The sequence below is a fragment of the Podarcis erhardii genome, assembly GCF_964252035.2.
Source record: "Podarcis erhardii genome assembly, chromosome: Z".
In the NCBI taxonomy this organism is placed as follows: Eukaryota; Metazoa; Chordata; class Lepidosauria; order Squamata; family Lacertidae; genus Podarcis; species Podarcis erhardii.
In genome coordinates, this window is record NC_138504.1 from 41,668,074 (window position 1) to 41,688,893 (window position 20,820).

At 41.8% G+C, this 20,820-nt stretch overlaps 1 protein-coding gene across 1 annotated transcript in view; it reads right to left on the minus strand.

Annotated features, from left to right (window-relative positions):
* Nucleotides 1–2,114: 2,114 nt before the first annotated feature.
* CAMSAP1 (calmodulin regulated spectrin associated protein 1) overlaps nt 2,115–20,820 on the minus strand; it is a 51,440-nt gene continuing 32,734 nt past the window's right edge. The window contains exons 7-19 of the mRNA XM_081848508.1: nt 20,338–20,479; nt 19,254–19,393; nt 19,082–19,178; nt 17,753–17,897; nt 16,193–16,284; nt 15,009–15,093; nt 12,124–14,482; nt 10,058–10,194; nt 9,738–9,946; nt 9,550–9,652; nt 8,493–8,608; nt 7,875–7,993; nt 2,115–6,098 (exon numbers count right to left, since the gene is read on the minus strand). Of these exons, the coding sequence (XP_081704634.1) occupies nt 5,796–6,098; nt 7,875–7,993; nt 8,493–8,608; nt 9,550–9,652; nt 9,738–9,946; nt 10,058–10,194; nt 12,124–14,482; nt 15,009–15,093; nt 16,193–16,284; nt 17,753–17,897; nt 19,082–19,178; nt 19,254–19,393; nt 20,338–20,479 (4,047 nt within the window). The 3' untranslated portion in view covers nt 2,115–5,795. The remainder of the gene's footprint in view (nt 6,099–7,874; nt 7,994–8,492; nt 8,609–9,549; nt 9,653–9,737; nt 9,947–10,057; nt 10,195–12,123; nt 14,483–15,008; nt 15,094–16,192; nt 16,285–17,752; nt 17,898–19,081; nt 19,179–19,253; nt 19,394–20,337; nt 20,480–20,820) is intronic.

Sequence of the window (20,820 nt, forward strand, 5' to 3'; positions counted from 1 at the left end):
CCTCGATGAAGTGATTGGACTAAGCAGTAAAAAACTTGGCAGGTTAGATGCACTGTTTGGAACACCCAAGGACTGCACCCAAGCACTTGTGCATATCCATTGAATTGCAAACACACGCCACTAGGATCTTACAAACTTCTGCTTGCACTCAATGGGAGGAAAGCCCTGGCCACTTCTTACACCACCGTGATAAAGTAATCTCTTTGCAATCCACTGCTGCCACCCACCACTTCCCAACAGTACTTGAAATATCTGAACTAACCTTGAGGCTGCTTCTTGATATTTTTAAATTGTGTAATTGTTAGCAGCCCTAATTTTGTTGAATGGTGGGCTGTGCCCAAAATAAGCAACCTAAGGGTCATCTCCATGCTTTTCTTCTTTCAACCACTCAGCTAACCTTTCCCTTGGTGAAATAGACATGCATTGTCAAGTGATATCTGATGGTTGGGTTTTCGAAGGTTTTGTTTTTTAAAAGAAAGCTTTCAAAGATCCACTGTGCTGTGTTCAGGACTGGGGGCTAAGTCAGGGTGGTTTGGATTTCTATATACTTGTGAACCAAAAAACTGTTTGTTTCAAATGGTCCCTATTCTCAATAATGCCAGTGAGTATGAAGTTAAGCAGCTACAAAGGAAGGAAGTCTTCCCATGAAGCCAAGAGAAAGTTTCCCTATGTAGCATACATAGCCAAAAAAGAGGTGTAAGGGGGTTGGAGAAGTTGCTACTATAAAAGGATATATCACAGCCTTAGTTTTAAAACAAGTACATGGGAAGTTGCCTTAGGCTTATTCTGAATCAGACCACTGGTCTATCTAGTTTAGTACAATCTACAATGACTGGCTCCCCCGGGTTTCAGAATTTCCCAGCCCTACTTGGAGATGACAGAGATTGCACCTGGGACTTTCTGCATGCAAAGCAGATGCTCTACTACTGAGCTATGACCAAGTAGTGGTATGTGACATTTAGTAGGGAGTAATCACACTGTCCAAAGAGTAAGATCACTTAATATCACCAGAGTTTAAAAACATAGCCTTCACACACAAAACTAACTCACCTTCACATTTGTTTTCAAGGTTCATAAAGTACTCAGAAAGAGTAATCCTAAATGAACTTATGAACCTTCCAATGAACTTAGAGAGACTTTTGAGTAAACATGCTTAGAGCTAGCTTTGAGATGGCTAGCCATCTTAGTAGCCACTTAGACTTCTTGCTGAAGGTATAATATGGTTGCCTTCTCCTGTTCTCCTTTGTAAAGTAGGCCAGATTTTCTCATTGTGCAGATGGTAGGACTGAGACTAAAAGATGACCGTTTATCGAAGACCACCCAATAATTTCACATTGTTAGAATCTAACAATGCCTAACAACTACACAAAATGAGCTGCATCTTTGTTTTACATGCAAGAATTCCATCTGAACTGTAAAGGCAAATACGAAAAAGGTTTCCCAATAATTCAAACACCAAAAAGGAAAGGGGGGCAGCTACCCATTATAGCTCAGGAATAAAGCTGATAGGTGAATCCAGAGTTTAAACTATAACGGTATGTAAAAATCATGGACATGTCACAAAGACTTGTTTCATGATAAGGGGAACACTATGAGGCATGCATACTGGACATCTCCCAAAGGCACAAGTTCTAACAAACATAAAGCTTTTACTCAGGGAGCAAACTCTGGAATTCCTTCTAGATTCTTGCAGACTCAGACACCTCCTTTACAGGAACCCATCAGGGTCCTACCAGATGAAGGAAGGAAAACAAAGTGTCAACTTGGTTTTCAGCTCATTATTTAAGCTCCACCAGTTGGGATGAATACCATGCTATTTGCTCCCCATAAGTCAAGAGAACTTTGCTTTAATACAGGGTTGGGAACTTTGTGGTCCTTCAGATACTGCTCAGTTACAACTCTCATCATCCCTGACTCTGACTGCTACCCATGCTGGCTGGGGTGGAGGGGAGTTGGAGTCCAATAGCATCTGGAGGGCCTTAGATTCCCAATCCCTAGTTTAAGAAACACTTCAAACAAAATGCAAAGCACATCAATAAAGCTATGTGTCTGTGTCTCAGCATAAGGGAGGCGTCCAACAGAAACAAAAAAGATGATGCATGGAATAACAAAAATTAGGTGATGGTTTTTATTAAGATTCAGTGCTTCCATAAAATAAATATGTTGTATAATATCAAACAGTCAGAAATAAAGCATGTAACAGAAAAAAGTTACACTCATGACAGTGCTGAATACTTTTAGAAATAATAAAGCATCTCCTTTTTTACAGGGTAGCCAGCTATTAAATAAAATGTACAGCTGACCTAAATGTACTGCAAGGGGATGGAACCAATAAGACTGCAATAGAAGACCTTCATTCTTCTTTCTCTAGTTAGTATTCACTACCCTCTCTCTCACCACTTCTGTACAAAACCCACTTTAATTCCAATTATTGTTATGTCTAGATTCATTACAAAATTACACTGTATTGTGTTTTGGAGTTTCAACTGTTCAATCTCTAATGTTGGCATAGTATCCTTTGCACTAAGAATAATAAGTATTATTTTATTATTTATACCAAGCCCATCGGGCTGGGCTGCCGTACACTAAACATATTCAAGTAACACTTCAAGTAGAAGCAAAATATGTGCAAACCAGAGTCATAACCTAAAAATAAATTCCTGGGCAGCTGAGTCAGAGTGAGCTTGGGGGTGGGGAACGAACAGACAGGTTTTATAATTATCAGTAATCAAAACGGCCCTCATTAGACATATACACAAACAGGTTATTTTCTGTAGTGGGGAAAACAAACAGCCTTAAGGTCATATCTGATCTCCTGCAATGATTTTGCAAAGTTTTTTGCAGATAAAGTCACTCAGATTCGAGAAGAGGTAGACTCCACCGTGGGAGCAGGGCTGGGGCGGGAGAGTGCTGGAGTCCTGTCTAGTCAAGTTGCATGGGATCAGTTCTAATCTGTTACCTCCAAGGATGTGGACAGGCTGCTGGGATGAGTGAAACCAACTACCTGTTTCCTTGATCCTTGCCCATCCTGGCTTATAAAAGCTAGCTGGGAAGGGCTGGGCGATGGGCTTCACTGGGTGGTGAATTCTTCTCTCTGCGAGGGAGCCTTCCCAGACCCACTGAAAGAGGCGGTTATCAAACCGCTTCTTAAAAAAACATCTTAAGACACGGCCAATATGGCCAACTATCACCCAGTCTCAAATCTTCCATTCTTGGCGATTGAGCAAGTGGTTGCTGAACAACTCAAAGCATGCCTGGAAGAAGCGGACCATTTGGATCCCTTCCAGTCGGGATTCAGGCCTCAATCATGGGACTGAAACTGCCTTGGTCGCGCTGGTCGATGATCTCCAGCGGGATGGGGACAAAGGTGAGAGCTGATTCCTGCTTCTGCTAGATCTCTCAGCGGCTTTCGATACCATCGACCATAACATCCTTCTGGACCGTCTAGAGGGGTTGGGAGCTGGGGACACTATTATACAGTGGTTCCACTCCTTCCTCCTGGGCCGTGTTCAGAAAGTGATGGGGGGGGATGAGTGTTCAGACCCCTGGGCTCTCACTTGTGGGGTGCCTCAGGGTTCTGTCCTCTCCCCCATGCTTATCAACATCTACATGCAGCCGCTGGGAGAGATCATCAGGGGGTTTGGGCTGGGTGTCCATCAATATGAGGATGATACCCAGCTCTACCTATCTTTCAAATCAGAACCAGTGAAGGTGGTGAAGGTCCTGCGTGAGTGTCTGGAGGCAGTTGGAGGATGGATGCCAGCCAAGAGATTGAGGTTGAATCCTTACAAGACAGAAGTACTGTTTTGGGGGGACTGGAGGCAGGCAGGTGTGGAGGACTCCCTGGTCCTGAATGGGGTAACTGTGCCCCTGAAGGACCAGGTGCGCAGCCTGGGAGTCATTTTGGACTCACAGCTGTCCATGGAGGTGCAGGTCAATTCTGTGTCCAGGGCAGCTGTCTACCAGCTCCATCTGGTACGCAGGCTGAGAACATACCTGCCTACAGACTGTCTAGCCAGAGTGATGCATGCTCTGGTTATCTCCCACTTGGACTACTGCAATGCGCTCTATGTGGGGCTACCTTTGAAGGTGACCCGGAAACTACAAATAATCCAGAATGCGGCAGCTAGACTGGTGACTGGGACCGGCCACTGAGACTACATAACACCGGTCTTGAAAGAACTACATTGGCTCCCAATGCATTTCGGAGCACAATTCAAAGTGTTGGTGCTGACCTTTAAAGCCCTAAATAGCCTCGGTCCAGTATACCTGAGGGGCGTCTTCACCCCCATTGTTCTGCCCAGACACTGAGGGCCTTCTGGCGGTTCCCTCACTGCGAGAAGCCAAGTTACAGGGAACCAGGCAGAGGGCTTTCTCGGTAGTGGCACCCGCCCTATAGAACGCCTACCCACCAGATGTCACAGAGAACAATGACTACCAGACTTTTAGAAGACATCTGAAGGCAGTCCTATTTAGGGAAGCTTTTAATGTTTAATGGACTGTATTTTAGTATTTTGTTGGAAGCCACCCAAAGTGGCTGGGGAAACCCAGCCATATGGGCTGGGTATAAATAAATTATTATTATTATTATTATTATTATTATTATTATTATTATTAAGATTTAATATTTCTAGATGGAAAAGGAAAACTGAAAGCATCAGATTGAGCCTTCAAAAAAAACAAAATGCAGGTTTGTTTGAAAATTGTTAGTATATGGAAACTGGTATATTTTTTCCTTTATTAGTATATACTCTTGCCACAAAGGAAAAAAGTTGAAACAACAAAAAACAACAACAAAAAACACACTCCATTTTAGAGCATGGTACTCATTCAATTAAAAAAGAAAAAACCAATTAAAATTACATTTCAGGACATAATTTAAAAGCATTATAATTTGTGATCATTAAGTGCACCATTATACAGGAGTAACATGCTCTGAGTGAAGATGTTCTACTATTTCAATAATCTGTCTTTATTAAAAAGACAAAAAAAATCCTGTTAGGATACTACTCGAAACAGAAAAGCAATGTTGACTGTACTCCATTCAGCTTGCCTCAAGTTTCAAATTGGGAATATTCCAACAAGTAGCACCTGTTTGCCTCTTCATGATTGTGTTGCAGAAATGTTCAGCCATGATAATTTGCATAAGTCCTCCATTTTCTTTCTTTCTTTTTTTAAAAAAGGCGAATTTTACAGTTTTCAGTGCTTTTAAAAATGATTTGATACTTTAGGTAAACTTGGTTCTGAGCAGCAAGGGGGTGGGGTTGGAGTATTTTCCTTTTCCTTCCACAAGTCAGAGCCTGGTTTAGTGTTGGCAGTAGGGACAAGAACCAAATGTTTGTATGTTATCAAGTCTCCAGAGTCTAAAAGATATTCCTTGAAAGCCTGCCACAGTGCCCAGTTTCTTGTTCTCCTGAGGGGCAGCACATGCTAACTCCAAGAGTGATTGCGGGAAGGGGAGGAACAAGAAAAGATGTCCCAATTTGTACCAATGAAGAACTTCAAGTAAAAAGAAATCCACTCTTGCTACATGCACCTTCCCTCGTGTGAAAAGCCTCTCTGGTTATCAATGGGTTTAACAGCCGTTTTATCATTCATACAAAAAAACCAAAAAGAACACTGAAGCTGCTCCTTCATTCTTTCCTTGCATCCACGTTTAATAAGCCTCTTTCTTTTCTTTTTTTAAAAAAGGGATTATGGTTCTGCTCATTTCATACTCAAACCAGAGAGAGGGTGAGGAAACTCATTTCTCCCCAGCGATGAAATCTACAATAGTCTCCCACTGAACTGTAATGTCATTTGTGAGTTTGAGTCTTCTTTGGCACTACAGGTTGTTTGGGCTGCCACAGATGGTTGTGAATCGTCAGAGCATCTACACAGGCAGACATGGTTTTGGCTGGAATGATATTAAATTGCTTCCTGTCCGAGCTATATTTATAAAGCTTGTCAATCATTTTCTTAGTGATGCTCTTTGGCCCTGTTCCTGTCAGCTTGTGGATTTCTTCTGTTTCAGGATTGAAACAATAAAGTGCTCTGAACTGGCAGCCAGCATCACGGAACAAAATAATGTAGTGCTTGGCATCACATTTCTTGAGCTCCTAGAGGTGAAAGAGAAAAATTCTGAGAGCAATGACCACAGGAAATCAAAGACTGCTAAATGAGCCCAGCACACTGCTGGCAATGTCTAACGTACCCAAGATGAAGGTCAGGAAATACCGTATTTTTTGCTCCATAGGACGCACTTTTTCCCTCCCAAAAAGCAAGGGGAAATGAGTGTGCGTCCTATGGAGCGAATGCAGGGGGGAGGCAGGCAGGAAAAGCCCCCAAGAGCCGCACACAAGCTCTGTGCGCTCTTGCGGGCTTTTCCCCAGGAGGGAGAAGGGACTGACTGGCCGCATCAGTCGCTTCTCCCACCTCACAGAAAAGCCCACAGGAGCCACACACCCTTTAAAGAGTGTGCGGCTTTTGCGAGAGGAATTCCCCCACCTCCCAGAAAAGCTAGAAGCCGCACACTCTTTAAAGGGGTTGCGCGGCTTCTGCGGGCTTTTGCGAGAGGTGAGGGAATCCCCCCAGCAGAAAAGCCAGCAGAAGCCGCGCAGCCCCTTTAAAGAGTGCACAGCTTCTGCGGGCTTCTGCGGGAGGTGGGGGAATTCCCCCACCTCCCACAAAAGCAGGGAGAAGGTCTGGGAGAAGCGCACAGGCTGCCTGCAGCTTGTCCGCTGCTCCCAGAGCTGGGGGGGGGGGTGTCATTTTTTTCCCCTTGATTTCCCCCTCTGAAAACTAGGTGCGCCCTATGGTCAGGTGCGCCCTATGGAGCGAAAAATACGGTACATTTGGTACTTCTAAATTGCAGTGCCACAATGACCTGGTTTGCACAGCACTAAGCTATGATTCTTTTAAACAAGTCATGAGTTAACCACAAGTTGTGCCACAATTGATAAACCAAACACTGGCTTTTTCCTCCCAAGTCTGCTGTATTTTCTTGCCTCATGCTTTTGTAGTTTGGTGAGTTTCTGGAGTGGAGTGGCCAAACAAAGCGACTACTGGATTCAATGTAACACCAAGCCATAGTTAAATTAAAGTCTGAAAACCAACAACAAACATGGCTTCAGTGGTTTGTTGGTAGTAAGTCAACAATGGGGAACTTCCCATCTTCCCTGACCATTGGTCATGCAAGTTGGGGCTGAAGAGAGCAAAGGAAGATCTGGTTTGGTTACACTGGGCATGGAGCTTCTGGAGTGTTGCATCAGGCACCACAACTAAGACATCCAACGGAAAGCAAGAGGTGGAGGGGATGTGTGCCAGATTTTGGCATCGCACAGGGCACCACTGAAATTTGAGATACCAAGATCTGCCACTGATGTTTGAATTTTCAGTTTGAGCAGCATCTATTTGGAAGGGCAGAGATTCCCCATCCTTGCTGTAAACAATCTATAAGTTGCTGGTCAAACCTTACACATAAAACACTAAGCTATTATTTAAGAAACATATAAGCCACAGTTTAATAAACCAGTTTAGCATTATGCATAAACCAGACTATTATGATTTAAGCATGACTTGCAATACACACTAGCAAGCTGGCCATTCAAGAGCTTTCCATATGAAGTCATCCACACTGCAAATGCACTGTGTCCCAGGGATCAGGGTTATTCAATATGGGACAGTAACAAAGTAATAAAAAAAAAAAGAAAAAAAAATTTAAAAACCAATGCTAACAGTGCATGTTAAAAGAGTTGCATTAATACTTAAAATTATATTTAATATATTATTAGTGTTTATACTGTTATGCTTGGAAGACATCAAACAATGGGCATGGAAATCAAGGTATACAGCAAATGACCAATTCCAAAACTCTTGTTCTCAGAGATACTTGCCTCCAGTATAGAATTCTTGTGAGGCTCATTCACTTTTCCAGCAAGACAGCAGTGGGAAATAGCATTGTGGATAATTGATTTGTTTGACTTGCCACAGGGCTCTTTAAACATCTTTGGACCTAATAAAACATAAATTTTAAACAAGTGGCTTGATAACTCAGCTAAAATGAAAGTCTCATGTGTCTTTATCAGTGTTGCGAACTATCTTGAGCAACTATGAAAAGGCAGATTTTTTTAAAAAAAAACTTAAATAAGTAAGACATTTGTTCCTTATTTCACTAGCAATATTTAAAAAGGCAAATCTGCAAGTTTGCAAAGCTTCTACATCCCATGATAAAAGTCCAATAAAACAGGATTGTATCCAGCGTTAGCCCTACTCAGAGTAGACCCATTAAAATTGATGGACATCAATAAGGTTCATTAATTACAATGAGTCTACTCTGAGAAGAACTAGATGGATCAGTGGTCTGACTGTTTCAAAGCAGCTTCCTGCTGTATGTTCAGAGGCATGAGACCACAGAATGAAGACTGCACTGTACTGTTCCACATACTGGCAACCAGACTTATATAATCCTGATCATTAATTACACAGGTACAGATAAAATGCATTAGGTTTACCAGTATATTCTGCTACTGATGCAACTGAAGAGGCTGCTGAGGTGCTTTCCCAGTCTCTCTCCATGTTTCGACTTGGGTTCCTGCTCAATATGGGCAAGGTTTCCATTGATTTCACTCTGTCAGAAGAATCAGAAGAACATGAGCAGTGTGTTCATAGCTACCAGATTATTGGGGGGGAAAGCAAGTGTGTCCAATTTTCCATCTCCCCACATTTTGTGCTCTCTCTCTCTCTCTCTCTCTCTCTCAGAAAAGAGATGTGCTTCAGAGGGTTAGCCATGCTAAGTTGCTTAAGTTGCTTTATTAAAAAAAAATAGTATCTGCAACTAACAAATTATTTTAGAATATTTCTTGCGGGCTAGAGCATGTTTTGTCAGAAGCATGAAATGGTCTCTTAAATTGGTGTGTGTGTAGAAAGACAAACACACACACACACACACACACACACACACACACACACAATGGAGCACCCACACATCCACAAAAAAGCAAGGGAGTGCTTATGTGTGTGTCACAATTTTATGGGGAGAGTCCATGAATAAATAAGCCCCTCAAGAGTTAGCTGTAACAAACTCTCCATTAGTGGACAATGATCATAATTGCAAAATTAGCAGCTAACACCTGAAATGAGACAATTATTTCCAATGGATTGAGAGCCTATAGGTGGACCCATATCGCCATCAGTCTCCAGCAGCATGGCAATTGTTAAGGATAATGGGAGTTGTAATCCAACCACATTTGGAGCTCAAACGTTTCCCATCCCAGTTCTACCCCTAATTGCTTATTAATCTTGTTTACAGTACCCATAACACTGACAATTTATTTATATTACCCCAATGACTATTTCTCATTCACTAATAGTGAGTACTTTAAAAGTAGTGCGCCATTACAATTTCTTGACAGTCACTACTACACTATTGTTACCTAAAAGTTGCAATTATCTCTATTTTGCAGAGAGTTCATGGCCACTATTGAAGGCTGGATGTGGCATCTGGGCAATGTTCCCCACCCCAAAGTATGTTTCAACATCAGAATCCTAAATCTTTATGCTTTCTCTTACCGTTTGGAAGGTGCGCCACCAGAATTAACACTTTCAGGTTCGGTTGTTGTTGCAGATGCCAAAGACAGGCTAGACCCCGACTGAGCACTACTTAGATTATCAGCTGGCAAAAGAAAAAGGGTGTTACACAATGAAAAAAGTTACTTTATTATACTGTTATAGGAACCAAAATGAGTGCTGCTGCTTACGGATAGAAGAACACTTTCTTTCCAAGTTGCTATAGGATTCTTCCTGATGAACAGATATTGGCCTAGGCTGCTTGGGCTTGGGCTTGGGCTTCCCACGGCCTTGTTCTTCCAAGTTTTGCTGGTGCTTTCTTCTCAGGTGTTCTTGTTTGATGAGCTCTCTCCGGGCTTTCTCTTCTTCCTTCCGTATGCGGTCTTCTTCAGCTTTACGACTAAAAAGGCAAAGGGCAGCCTTCAAATCCCATCATTACCAATTTCTCAAGTGAGAACATAAAAGCATGAAGTACTCATCTATATACTGGGTGGCAAGACAATGAATTTACCGGGCTTCATCTCTCTTTTGTTCAGCCTCTGCCTCGAACTGGAGTTTTCTAAGGCGTGTCTCTTCAGCTTTGCGCTGCTGCTTTAAGAGGAAAGCGGCACGTTTCTTTGCAAGCTCATCTTCTGCTTTCTGCCCATCCTGTCAAATTAAAATTCAAGTGAGAAGTTGTGTTTTTGCAGCGTGGGGTGTAGAAATAGCAAACGCTGTATGAGGCTATGAAGAAAATCTCATGACTTCCATCTGAGCACAGAAACATTTGGGGGGGGGGGGTTGCTTTAACGATGGAGCTGCCATTTTCCATATTTGCAACAAATATCAGCCCTCTTGCTAAGCTCACAAACTCTGCAGTGTATGACCCCAGGACAGTTAATTGAAGGTAGTGATTTCAGCAACATCTCCAAAGCTAAGCCGGTCTGGAATCTGGTCAGTGCTTGGCTAAGAAAGCAGCTTGGAGTCCTCCATTTGGAGTCCCATTAAGGAACAAGATACATATAAACATACACATATCATCATCATCAAAGTTATTATCTGCCCTTCAACAGCAAGTTCCTGAGCAGGTTATAACAACTGATAATTTAAAACAGCTAAAACAGATTACAATCACGGGTTTAGATGGGCCCTGAAAACAGAAAATAAAATAATCCCACTGAATATCATTGACACTGTGAAGCAAGCATCCAGGCACTCTCTATTGTCTTTTCATTGCATTGCGTTTTTGTTAAATGCTTTTGATTGATTTGTTACAAAAATAAGAAAAGTGCCAACGAAAAGCAAGAAAACAAAGAATAAAAAATGTAAACTATAAAGAGTCACAGACTGAAAGGACCAAAAAAAGGGGAACAAAGATGCAGTGCCAAAGGGATAATAAAGTATTAAGCATTAACTCACACAAAGATATATAAAAATAAAAGTATTCACCTGTGAGTTTTATCATTATTGAGAAATTCTTAAAAAAGGACCCCTGACAGTTAAGTCCAGTCGCAAATGACTCTGGGGTTGCGGAGTTCATCTCGCTTTATTGGCCGAGGGAACTGACATTTGTCCGCAGACAGTTTTTCTGGGTCATGTGGCCAGCATGACTAAGCCGCTTCTGGTGAACCAGAGCAGCGCACGGAAACACCGTTTACCTTCCCGCCGGAGTGGTACCTATTTATCTACTTGCACTTTGACGTGCTTTCGAACTGCTAGGTTGGCAAGAGCTGGGACTGAACAATGGGAGCTCACCCTGTAATAGAAGTTCTATGTAATCTTAAACGAGACAGGTGTTTGCATATACTGCACTGAGTGATCTTTTCGTTATCAAACATATGTAATGAAAGAACACTAAGGGAATTACAAACCATCATAAGGGAGCATGTAGCATACAGGTACTCCACAAGTATGCAGAAAATGCCACCACAGGGAGAATGAGGTTGCAAAACTGTTGCCAGTCAGTTGGAGCTGATACAGTGAAAGGGAAAAATTACGCAACTGCCTAATGCCATGGCTGGCACAGCTCAGCAGGACTTGGGGTGGGTGATGAATCCACTGCTGCATTCCCCTGACCCCATGTGGGATTGTCCAGCAATACCTGTCACTATAAACCACCCTGAGATCTTCAGATAAAGAATGGTATATAAATGACGATAATGATAATAATACACGTTGCCAGGTAGTGCCTGTTAGCAAAAAGCAACATATAATGGTCTTTCCTCTCATGCACGTAAGTATCCCGTTGACAACAGAGGGTACAGCTGACCACCCTTGTTGCAACTTATTTCTGAGCTGCCAAATTGACTGTTGCACCTTTGCTTCAACCACATTTGCCAGAATATCTACACACACAGAGAGAGAGAGATATATTAAGGGATGCGAACACGCTAAGCATTCAATTATTATGCTATTAAAAAAAAAAAAAATCTAACTATGCACGATGCTCCCACCCACCCACATCACCAAACCCAGCACATGTAATATAGGGGTGTACAAAATGAACTATTCAGCCCACCCCAGTTAAAAGCAAGTGTTAAGGAGAGATTACTGCTGTACCAAATAATCAGGGATTCAACAACACTATCTTGTTCTTACCTTAAAGAAAAAACTAACTCCTGACTTCTGATCAATTTCACCAGTCAGGTATGTGGAGTTGTCTTGGCTTTCAGCTTCTCCTCCTTCATCTGGGGCTTTTAAATCAGACAGGTCTACTTCAATAAGGCTACCTTTGCTTCTCGTGGACTCCTCTGTTGGGATGTTCTCTTTCCATGAGCTATCACAAGAAGCACAGCTAATGTCTTCTATGTTACTATTCACATCTTTGAGAGCCTCAGAGAGGATATTTGTGTCTTTGGAAGTGGACAGGGTAAATCCTGCTCGCTGTTTCTCTCTAGTGCTGTCCAGGTCAAAATTATTTTCGACAGTAGCTTCAGTCGGGGTCTTGGATGAATTGTTTGATGGAAACTGCCTTAAGTGTGGCGAGGTGTCAGTGCTAGGAGTCAGGGTTTTGATGCGCATCATGGCTTGCTGAAGCTCCTTACCCTCTTTCAGTTCAGATGGTCTCCCCAAGTGAGGACTCCGACCTTGACTGAGACATGGTGGCTTAGGGAGACTACTCATGTCAGTAGGAGACAGAGGTTCGACAAAATGAACTGGTGCTTTTATCTTTTGGTCCTGAGAGACGCCTCTCAGTGATGATACTGTTGGCTGTTTCATGAGAAGCTCTTGTTGCCGAGAAATCTTCATGATATCTTGCCGGAGGGCACTGATCATTTCATTTAGTTTCTCAATGGGGAGATCACATTCAGCAGATTCGATGTTCTCTTCTAGAAGTGCAGCAGAAATCATTTTGCTTTTCTCTATTTCATGTATAGTGGGTTCTTTTGGATTGTTTTCCTCAACAAAAGCAACAGTTTCTTGGGCCTTTACTTTGGGCACTTCAAGAGAATCAAGAGTCTCTTCATCCCCTTCCTCTTTCATGAAGATGGACTCAGATTCAGAGCTCAAAGTAGCATCCACGCCTTCCCCATTGTGTCTTGAATACTCCTTCGTGAAGTGCTCTGGCTTAAGTGGCTGAGCAACTTCAGCCCCTTTCCCTTTCTTCACCACACCCAAGAATGCTGCCTTGCCCAGTTTTAACCGCTGCCTGGCCGACAACACCTCCTTCTTCTTCTTCTGAGCCTCTATCACTCTCCGCTTCTCCTCCAGCTGCATATGAAGCTGCACCAGTTCAGAAGCCAGCAGGTTAACATTATCTTTGTTCTGCCTGTTGGGGCTTTGCTCCCTCTTCTGCTTCCATGTGGTTAACAGAGCTGGACAACACTCTGATCCATCTGGTGTGGTCTTCTGTGAGCTGCTTGTGCTGGATTTTGTTTCATAGTTGTTCAATCTCTGAAACTTCCGTTCAGCAAAGTTAGTCATTCTGGCACTCCCACTGGTCACGGATGAGCTGCTTATCTGAGAAACAGTACTTAGGCATGGACTTGAACGTCCACTGGCATCATCTTTATCTTCATGTTCCTTAACCTTCATGTCTTCTTGCAGCTTTGCTGATTCCTCTTCTCCTATATACTTGGCAATTATTGGATGATCGTCTGACACTAAATCTTGTTCGACTTCCTCCATATCCAGAATGTCTGAATCAGAATCTTGCCTGATCATTGTCCATGAGGTGTCTGCAATGCGAGAATTTGGACTTTTCATGTAGCCAACATTTGTACCGCAAGCCAAATCCTCATGTGCTTTGGTGGAGGACTGTTCTAGAGATAAAGTATCTAAGCTACTAATTGCCTGGGGATGGAAGGGCTCTCCTCTGACTTCTGAGTGCACTGACGGATCTGCCATGCTGGAACCAGCAGCTGCTGATAATTCAGAACTAGAATTTGCAACACAAGTTCTGCTGAGGATGTGATCTGCATGATTATTATTGGCTTTCTTACGGACTAAAGCCATGGGCCCCTCACTCACTCTCTTTGATACAAAGCCTCTCTTCTTTCCTTCCCCACATTCATCCTCCTTATTGATTGATTGTTTTTCCTTTGCTGGTCGTAGAATAGCAGGCATTAAAGGCTCAAGGAAAAAGCTATCTGTCTTGCTTTTGGAGGCTTCACTTTGTGATTTCTGAGCCCATGCGGTTGCAACTTGACTAGGTGATCTAGCTGGCACACTCTGAAGTTCCAGATTGCCATGGTTCAGTGTAGCATCTGGGCAGATTACTGCGATCAATTCTTCATCCTCATCCTCATCTTCTATTTCTACATTGTTCAGCAAACTTTTCCCATCGCTTTTCACTGGTGCAGACTGAGGCTGCTGTTTTGGAGTGATGTTGACAATGTTTGATGCTAGGCTGTCCTTGCTGATTGACCGAGCCAAGCTAATGCTATCACCAGAACTGGGGTCTGCATCACTGCTTGCAGCATAATGAAGTGTGAATGGTGTTGGCTGAGAAACAGGTCTAGAAGTAACAAAATGTCCATTAGAACTGATAAGGGTGCTTTAGCAGAAATTGCCCATCTAGCTATGGAATTCACATGAATTTGTGTAATTCATTGAATTTTGGCCTTCATAGGAAGCAGAAATTCAAGGAAAAGAATCAGAGCTGACTATTTCTAAAGACATTCATTATCATAATATGCTAATATCCAAAGAACTTCTTTACACATTGGTATTCAAATAGATACAATCCAACCATTATTTGAGGCAGGACATTATTATTTCCATTTTACAGACTGGAAAGAAGATGCTATGCACTTCCCCATCACAGAAACCAAGGCACAAAACTCTTTCATGACCAGGTTCAACACCTAACCACTGGATCAACAGTAGATTGCTGCATTTTTATCAGGCCATAATACTACGCTATCTGCATGAACACTATTATCAACATTTTTACCAATAAAGTCATATGTCATACCACATGTCAACAGCATGCAAAGATATTAAGGTGCCTTTCCCATACAATATCATCCAGTATATATTACCTTTGCTTCTTCTCTGGCCATGCAAGGATTGACTCCCGTGGCTGCCCATCTACTTTTGTCAATGAATTAGAACGATGCCGTTGATCTACAAATATATATATAGATATATATAAAGGATGTTGGACAACTTTTCAAACACTCTTGATTTTGATTATTTTACACTTTTACATTATTATTACAGAATGTCCTCTTAACAAGATTTCACCATTAGAGGGCAGTATAAAACTGCTGTCATATATAGCATAGCTCAAAATTGTTGCACTATTATGACAAATACACATGTTTTTAAGCCTAGATATCGTGAGTTGCTGATTGGCATTGAAAACTCATTAATCTAAGTGGAACTCAATTCCAAATAACCATGCTTAGGACTGAAGCCTCAGTAGTAGTTGGTAGGGGGAATTCTTGATATAAAATGGCCAAGTACAGCTGCAGCCAGAGTTTCTCTACCTTATACATATGCATAGTATGAGTAGAACTGTGAAGGTCAGAAGATTGTTCCACATCAGCCCAAGCAACACCACAAAAGGCATTCACTATCAAAGTTATTTTCTCTGCAAATGGTGCTCAGATTAACCAAAACTGCTCATCCTTCCCCTACCAAAATACTCACAGCAACATCCAACAATCTAGAGCAACAGCTTCAAAGGTTTGTTGTAACCACAAGGTACCCTGTCTGGCTTGGGAGAAGGAATAGAGTTCTCAATGATTGAATCACACGGGTGGGAGAGGAAGGAAAGGAAACGTAAGTCAGGGCCCACTACTATCCCCACCTCTTTCCTTTCTCACAAGTGAGATTAAACTAGCCACACTATTGCCTGACCCAGCTGCAGTTCCAGAGACTCAGTGACCTGGTGGGGCAAACTCAGTTGCAGTGTGTTCTTAATCCTAACCCTGATCTTTCAGTAATAGGAGCTTTCTATTGTCAACTTCAGAGGGACCAAATACCCAAAACTGTGTTCTGTGCTGTGGCTATTACTTTTGCATCAAGTTGTTCACAAGCAGGGGTGCCAACTTGAATAAATTATTGGGGGGTCCAGGTAAGCCCCACCTTGCATAACTGATCACATGATGTGGTGCAAGTACACCATTTGAATAGAAATGCCCATCAACTATGGGGGGGCCAAAGCCCCCTCAGCCCCTAGGAGTTGGCTCCTATGTTCACAAGAGAAATAGGTGCCTACCTGAACTGTCCTCCCCCTGCAGGGACTTCTGTTGTTTTTGTCTCAAAGGCAGCAATGGATGGGATGGGCTGAAGGCAGGGTTTCCTTTTCCGCTATTGTTAAAACACATACACACACACACACACACAATTAATGAGAGGTTTTTTTGCAAGAGAAAAAACAAAACAATAGGAAAAACACACATTACTACACAACACCCATCATCCCCCCCCCCGCCCACAAATGCCAAAACAAAGTAAAAAAATTAAGCCAGTCAACAAGAGTGACTCACAACACAAAATTGTACCAGCTATGTGAAATTAAGAGGCTATGCTTAAGCCAATGAACTACATTCTTAAAAGGAAACCATATTTAAAAGAAAAAATAAAACAGAAGGAAAAGAAGGAAGGAAGGAGTAAAGAGAAGGGTGAATAATGAGACTTAAGTCTCAAGAGCCCTTTACAGAACTTAATTACATCCCGACTAGGAAGATTCAAGTTACTGAAACTTTAAAGCTGTCTTACTGTACATAATGTGTTACTGAATAACTAATAGTTAATGTAGGAGACATTTGAAATTTACATTAAGAAGCTTTCCGTTTACATGGATGGTTAAAAGGACCCCATGAAAGCTAGAAAGAAGCCTATAAATGACAGAACAGACTCAGTCGCAGAAAATGGTATCTTTTTCATACTGGATGTGCGATTAGCTTACAGATTTTTGCAAAAGGTTCCCACCACAACCAGTGCCTGAACAGACTGAGAATTGTACTTCCTTATTTCTTACATTTCTTGCTCTTGAATACATTCCTTTATTATTATTTTTACCAAATGTGTATCTCTTAAGACTCTGCCTAAAACTCAACTAGAGTTGCTTCTTCAGACACGCATGCTCTTAAGAACCATATTAAAGATGCTGCACTGGGAGGTTGCAACAGTTGCCCCTCTTTAATCTTATACAGAGCTTTGGAGGGGAAGGAGAGAAGGGGGCTGAAGCACCAATGCACAGGAGAGGGAAAGAGATTGACTCTGACCACCATAGCTTCTCACAGCAGGGGACTAAAAGAGCCAGGAGACTCTCAGCCACAGAAGAGACTTGGGTTTATAAGCAGCACAATCAAGATTCGGCCATCCAACCAGAACTGAGTTACATTTTCCATCACAAGCAATGTATCGTGTATCAGTGGCTTTCAAGCACTTTCTCACCAAGTTTATTCATGCAAGTGGGAGGAACCTAATGCAGAACAAAGAAAATGTTGCTGCCTTCAGTATCCCAAAAGTCTACAGACCAAACTGAAAGACAACGGAGGCCTCATAGTATGTTTTCATTTCCAAAATATAAGGATCCTTCAGTAAGCCTGTGTACCTCGCCCAAACCAAATAATATAACCTGTGGAGCAAAGTCCACACAACTGCCTAATATGAATTGATGGAAGAAGGAGGGAATTAGTCTGCTGGACACAATTAAAGGTAACACTAGTAATAGGCTGTAGCTCCCAAACTGGTAAGGAAAGCAAGACTGAATGTAGAGACAGAAAGACAGACTTACAGATATTCAAATTCTTCAGGATGCAGGGAATACCTGTTGCAAGACTCCAAAGGGAGCTGAACTGGGAGTTGTACATCAGGTGAACTGGAAGCAGCTGGATTCACCATGAAACTGCGTTTCGTTGCGTTGGAAATAGGAACAGGCAGGCGGCTACTCTTCTGCTGCAACATTGTTTTTGCTGCACATTCATTTACAGTGTTAGTGTTGCCTTAAAAATGAGCTACCACCAATCAAGAGCCCTAATAGGCACTCTCAAAGTAAGATTTTATGAAATTTCTTGCCATTGCAAATCATCAGTATCATAATCCAATAAACTCAGATAAGAATATATAAAATTCACAGTAATCAGATGTTTTGAACAGCAAATTGGCAGAATGCCTATTAATAATGATTCTGAAACTTTTTAACAAATTTACCTGCACTATATATATATATATAATCAACTGTTTTAACATTCCCAAAGCATAGTGGCAGTCCAGAAGTGGAGGCAGCCAGTGATTGCAAAAGGATAGGAGATGAGTGATGGGTATAACAAATGAAGGATGGGAAAGGACCATAAAGACAGAGTGCTTCCATGAGACAAGGATAAGGAGCCAATTTTGGGGGCTATTGAAGACTACAGAATAGAACGATTAAGGAGTGCAGAAAGTGACATACATCCAGCCCATGGAGCACAATGCCAGTCATAACAAAATAAAATGTTCTTGTGCAATTTTCATCCATTTCCGCAGGACCTGCACAGGGCTGTCTCTTAATGAATGGTGCCCCATATTAATTTATGGGCAGAACAATGCCACTTTGATTTCCTGCATCAGACCTCAATATATTTTAACCAAGTGCCAAGAGTTTCCAGACACCCACTGCCACCAAGTACTGGACCAAGTGTAGGGGTGGGGGAACACTTAACAAGCTGGACTCAGGCATACTAGCTAGGGTAAGCTCATATTTTGCCTACACTTTAAAAAAGAACTAAGCTCTAGTCTGGAGGAATAAAAAATACACTCATCTAGCAACTCTCTGTGCACCCACTGGAAGACCTAAGCTTCTGATAATCAAGCCTGGAGACGCATAGGAATGCCACACAGGCTAACAAAAAAGGGCTTTGATATAAAACGTTCTAGCCACATCAGTGAAATTGCCTTCTGTAATCTTCATAGAACTCTAACCCGATGGTTGCTATTAATTTGATTCTGAATTGATTCTAGAATGTATTTTAATTAATTGACTGTTGTTAGCCGCTCTGAGCCCAGCTTTGGCCGGGGAGGGCAGGATACAAATAAAATGTTGTTGTTATTGTTGTTGTTATTATTATTACTATTATTATTATTATTATTATTGCTACAGAAGTTCAAAATATCTCACCATCTTTTACTTCTTGGAGGTCCCTGGGCTGCACGAAGTCTGGCTTAACATTCTCAAACCACCAGAATAATTCAGCAATGAAGACCATCATGTTGGGCTAGAAAAAGGATTTTAACATTAATAAACTATCTACATGTCTTTTAAAATTTGGGTGAATCCCTCCATGCCTTACCTTTAGGACCAAAGGTGCATAGAGCATGTCCTCCAGTGTGAGGTAAAAACATTTGCTAAGATATTCATTTGAGAATTCCCGAAGCAGCTGGATGTTATAGATACTGTCAGCAATCGATGTTACCTCTTTTAGGCAGATCTCTAACAAATGATAAAAGCATCAAGGATCAGTGTCACAAGGAAACCCAATGGATTAACCCTCAGCTCTTGCAGTTATCATGTAGGAAAAAACAGTCAACACTTTTCCCAACAGTGCTTTGCTTCAGCCTATAAGTCAAACTACAGGAGTGGTATTCAAAGACAGCACAGGAACTGTGCAGCTCCAAGTCCCAACAGTACACTAGGGGCAGCCTTTGCCAACCTGGTGCCCTGCAGATGTTCTGTACTAAAACTTCCATAAGCCCTAGCCAGCATGGAGGACACTGGGTTAGCAAAGGCTGCACTAGGGATACTGAGACCAGTTTGTATCAGCATGGAGATATTCTCAGCCAGGAAAGATAAAATGAGTATCATGGGCATGAGAGAGGGGAAAGTGATAAGTTAGAACATGTATAAGGGTGGTAGTTTCTGAATACAACATGCCCATACTTAAATGTAAGAAATGTGATTCACCATACATTATACATATTCAACCTGGGCTCTTCCTAATGAATGCCACTTCTTTAATCCCTTTGCATCAATCTCTTGGGTTGATATAGATCAGTATTGCATGGAGAACAAGCCTAGAATACACATTACAACTCCCCAAAGGTGGTAACTTGGAAGCAACAACCTTGTTTGAGAAGCAGCAGCAGCATTGCCATCCTTGTTTACATGCCATCATAGATACACATAATAAGCAAAAAGGACAGTTGACCAGGGGCTTGAGCCAACCAAAGTGAAGGATTTTTGTCTAGTTAGTTTCAGTTATATTTTTCAAAATGTGCTCCCACTGCAAACAGTAGGACTAAAAGCTATTGGATCATTTAAATTAGATTATAATGAATGCCACAATTAGATTTGTATAAAGCTATTTTAGTAAATCCATAACATTCTACTCAGACATTATTTAAAACTAGGTCACTTAGAATTTCTTATCCACGTACCATCTAGCTTCATATGTTCAGGACAATAATAATGTATCACAGCCAATAAAGCAGCCCCATCACTGCAGTCCTTCATCAAATCTTCAAGCAATGGAAAAAATGGTAACTGCCTATTTGAAAGGTGATCTCGGCGATAACGTACCTAATAGAGGAAGGCAGAATTTGTCACTGTAGCAAAGCTACTTGTCTTGTCATAATTACAGTATGAAGCAGTGATGTTACGATTGCCATTCCTCAGCTTGATACTTCTCATAATTCATCACTGATCTTGTGATCTGATATTCTATTGCACTGGTCGGCTGACCATAATAAATAGTCTACAAACTACAAACTCAATTCCTTGAGGCATTTTTAGTTGGTTAAACTGTACCTAATTTGAAATAGTGATACCAACCCACCAATCCTAGAGAAACAGTGAAGAAAAGATTAAGTCTGGTAGACCCAAAGTTTTGTAAGCTGAATTACAAATAAATCCAACAGGCA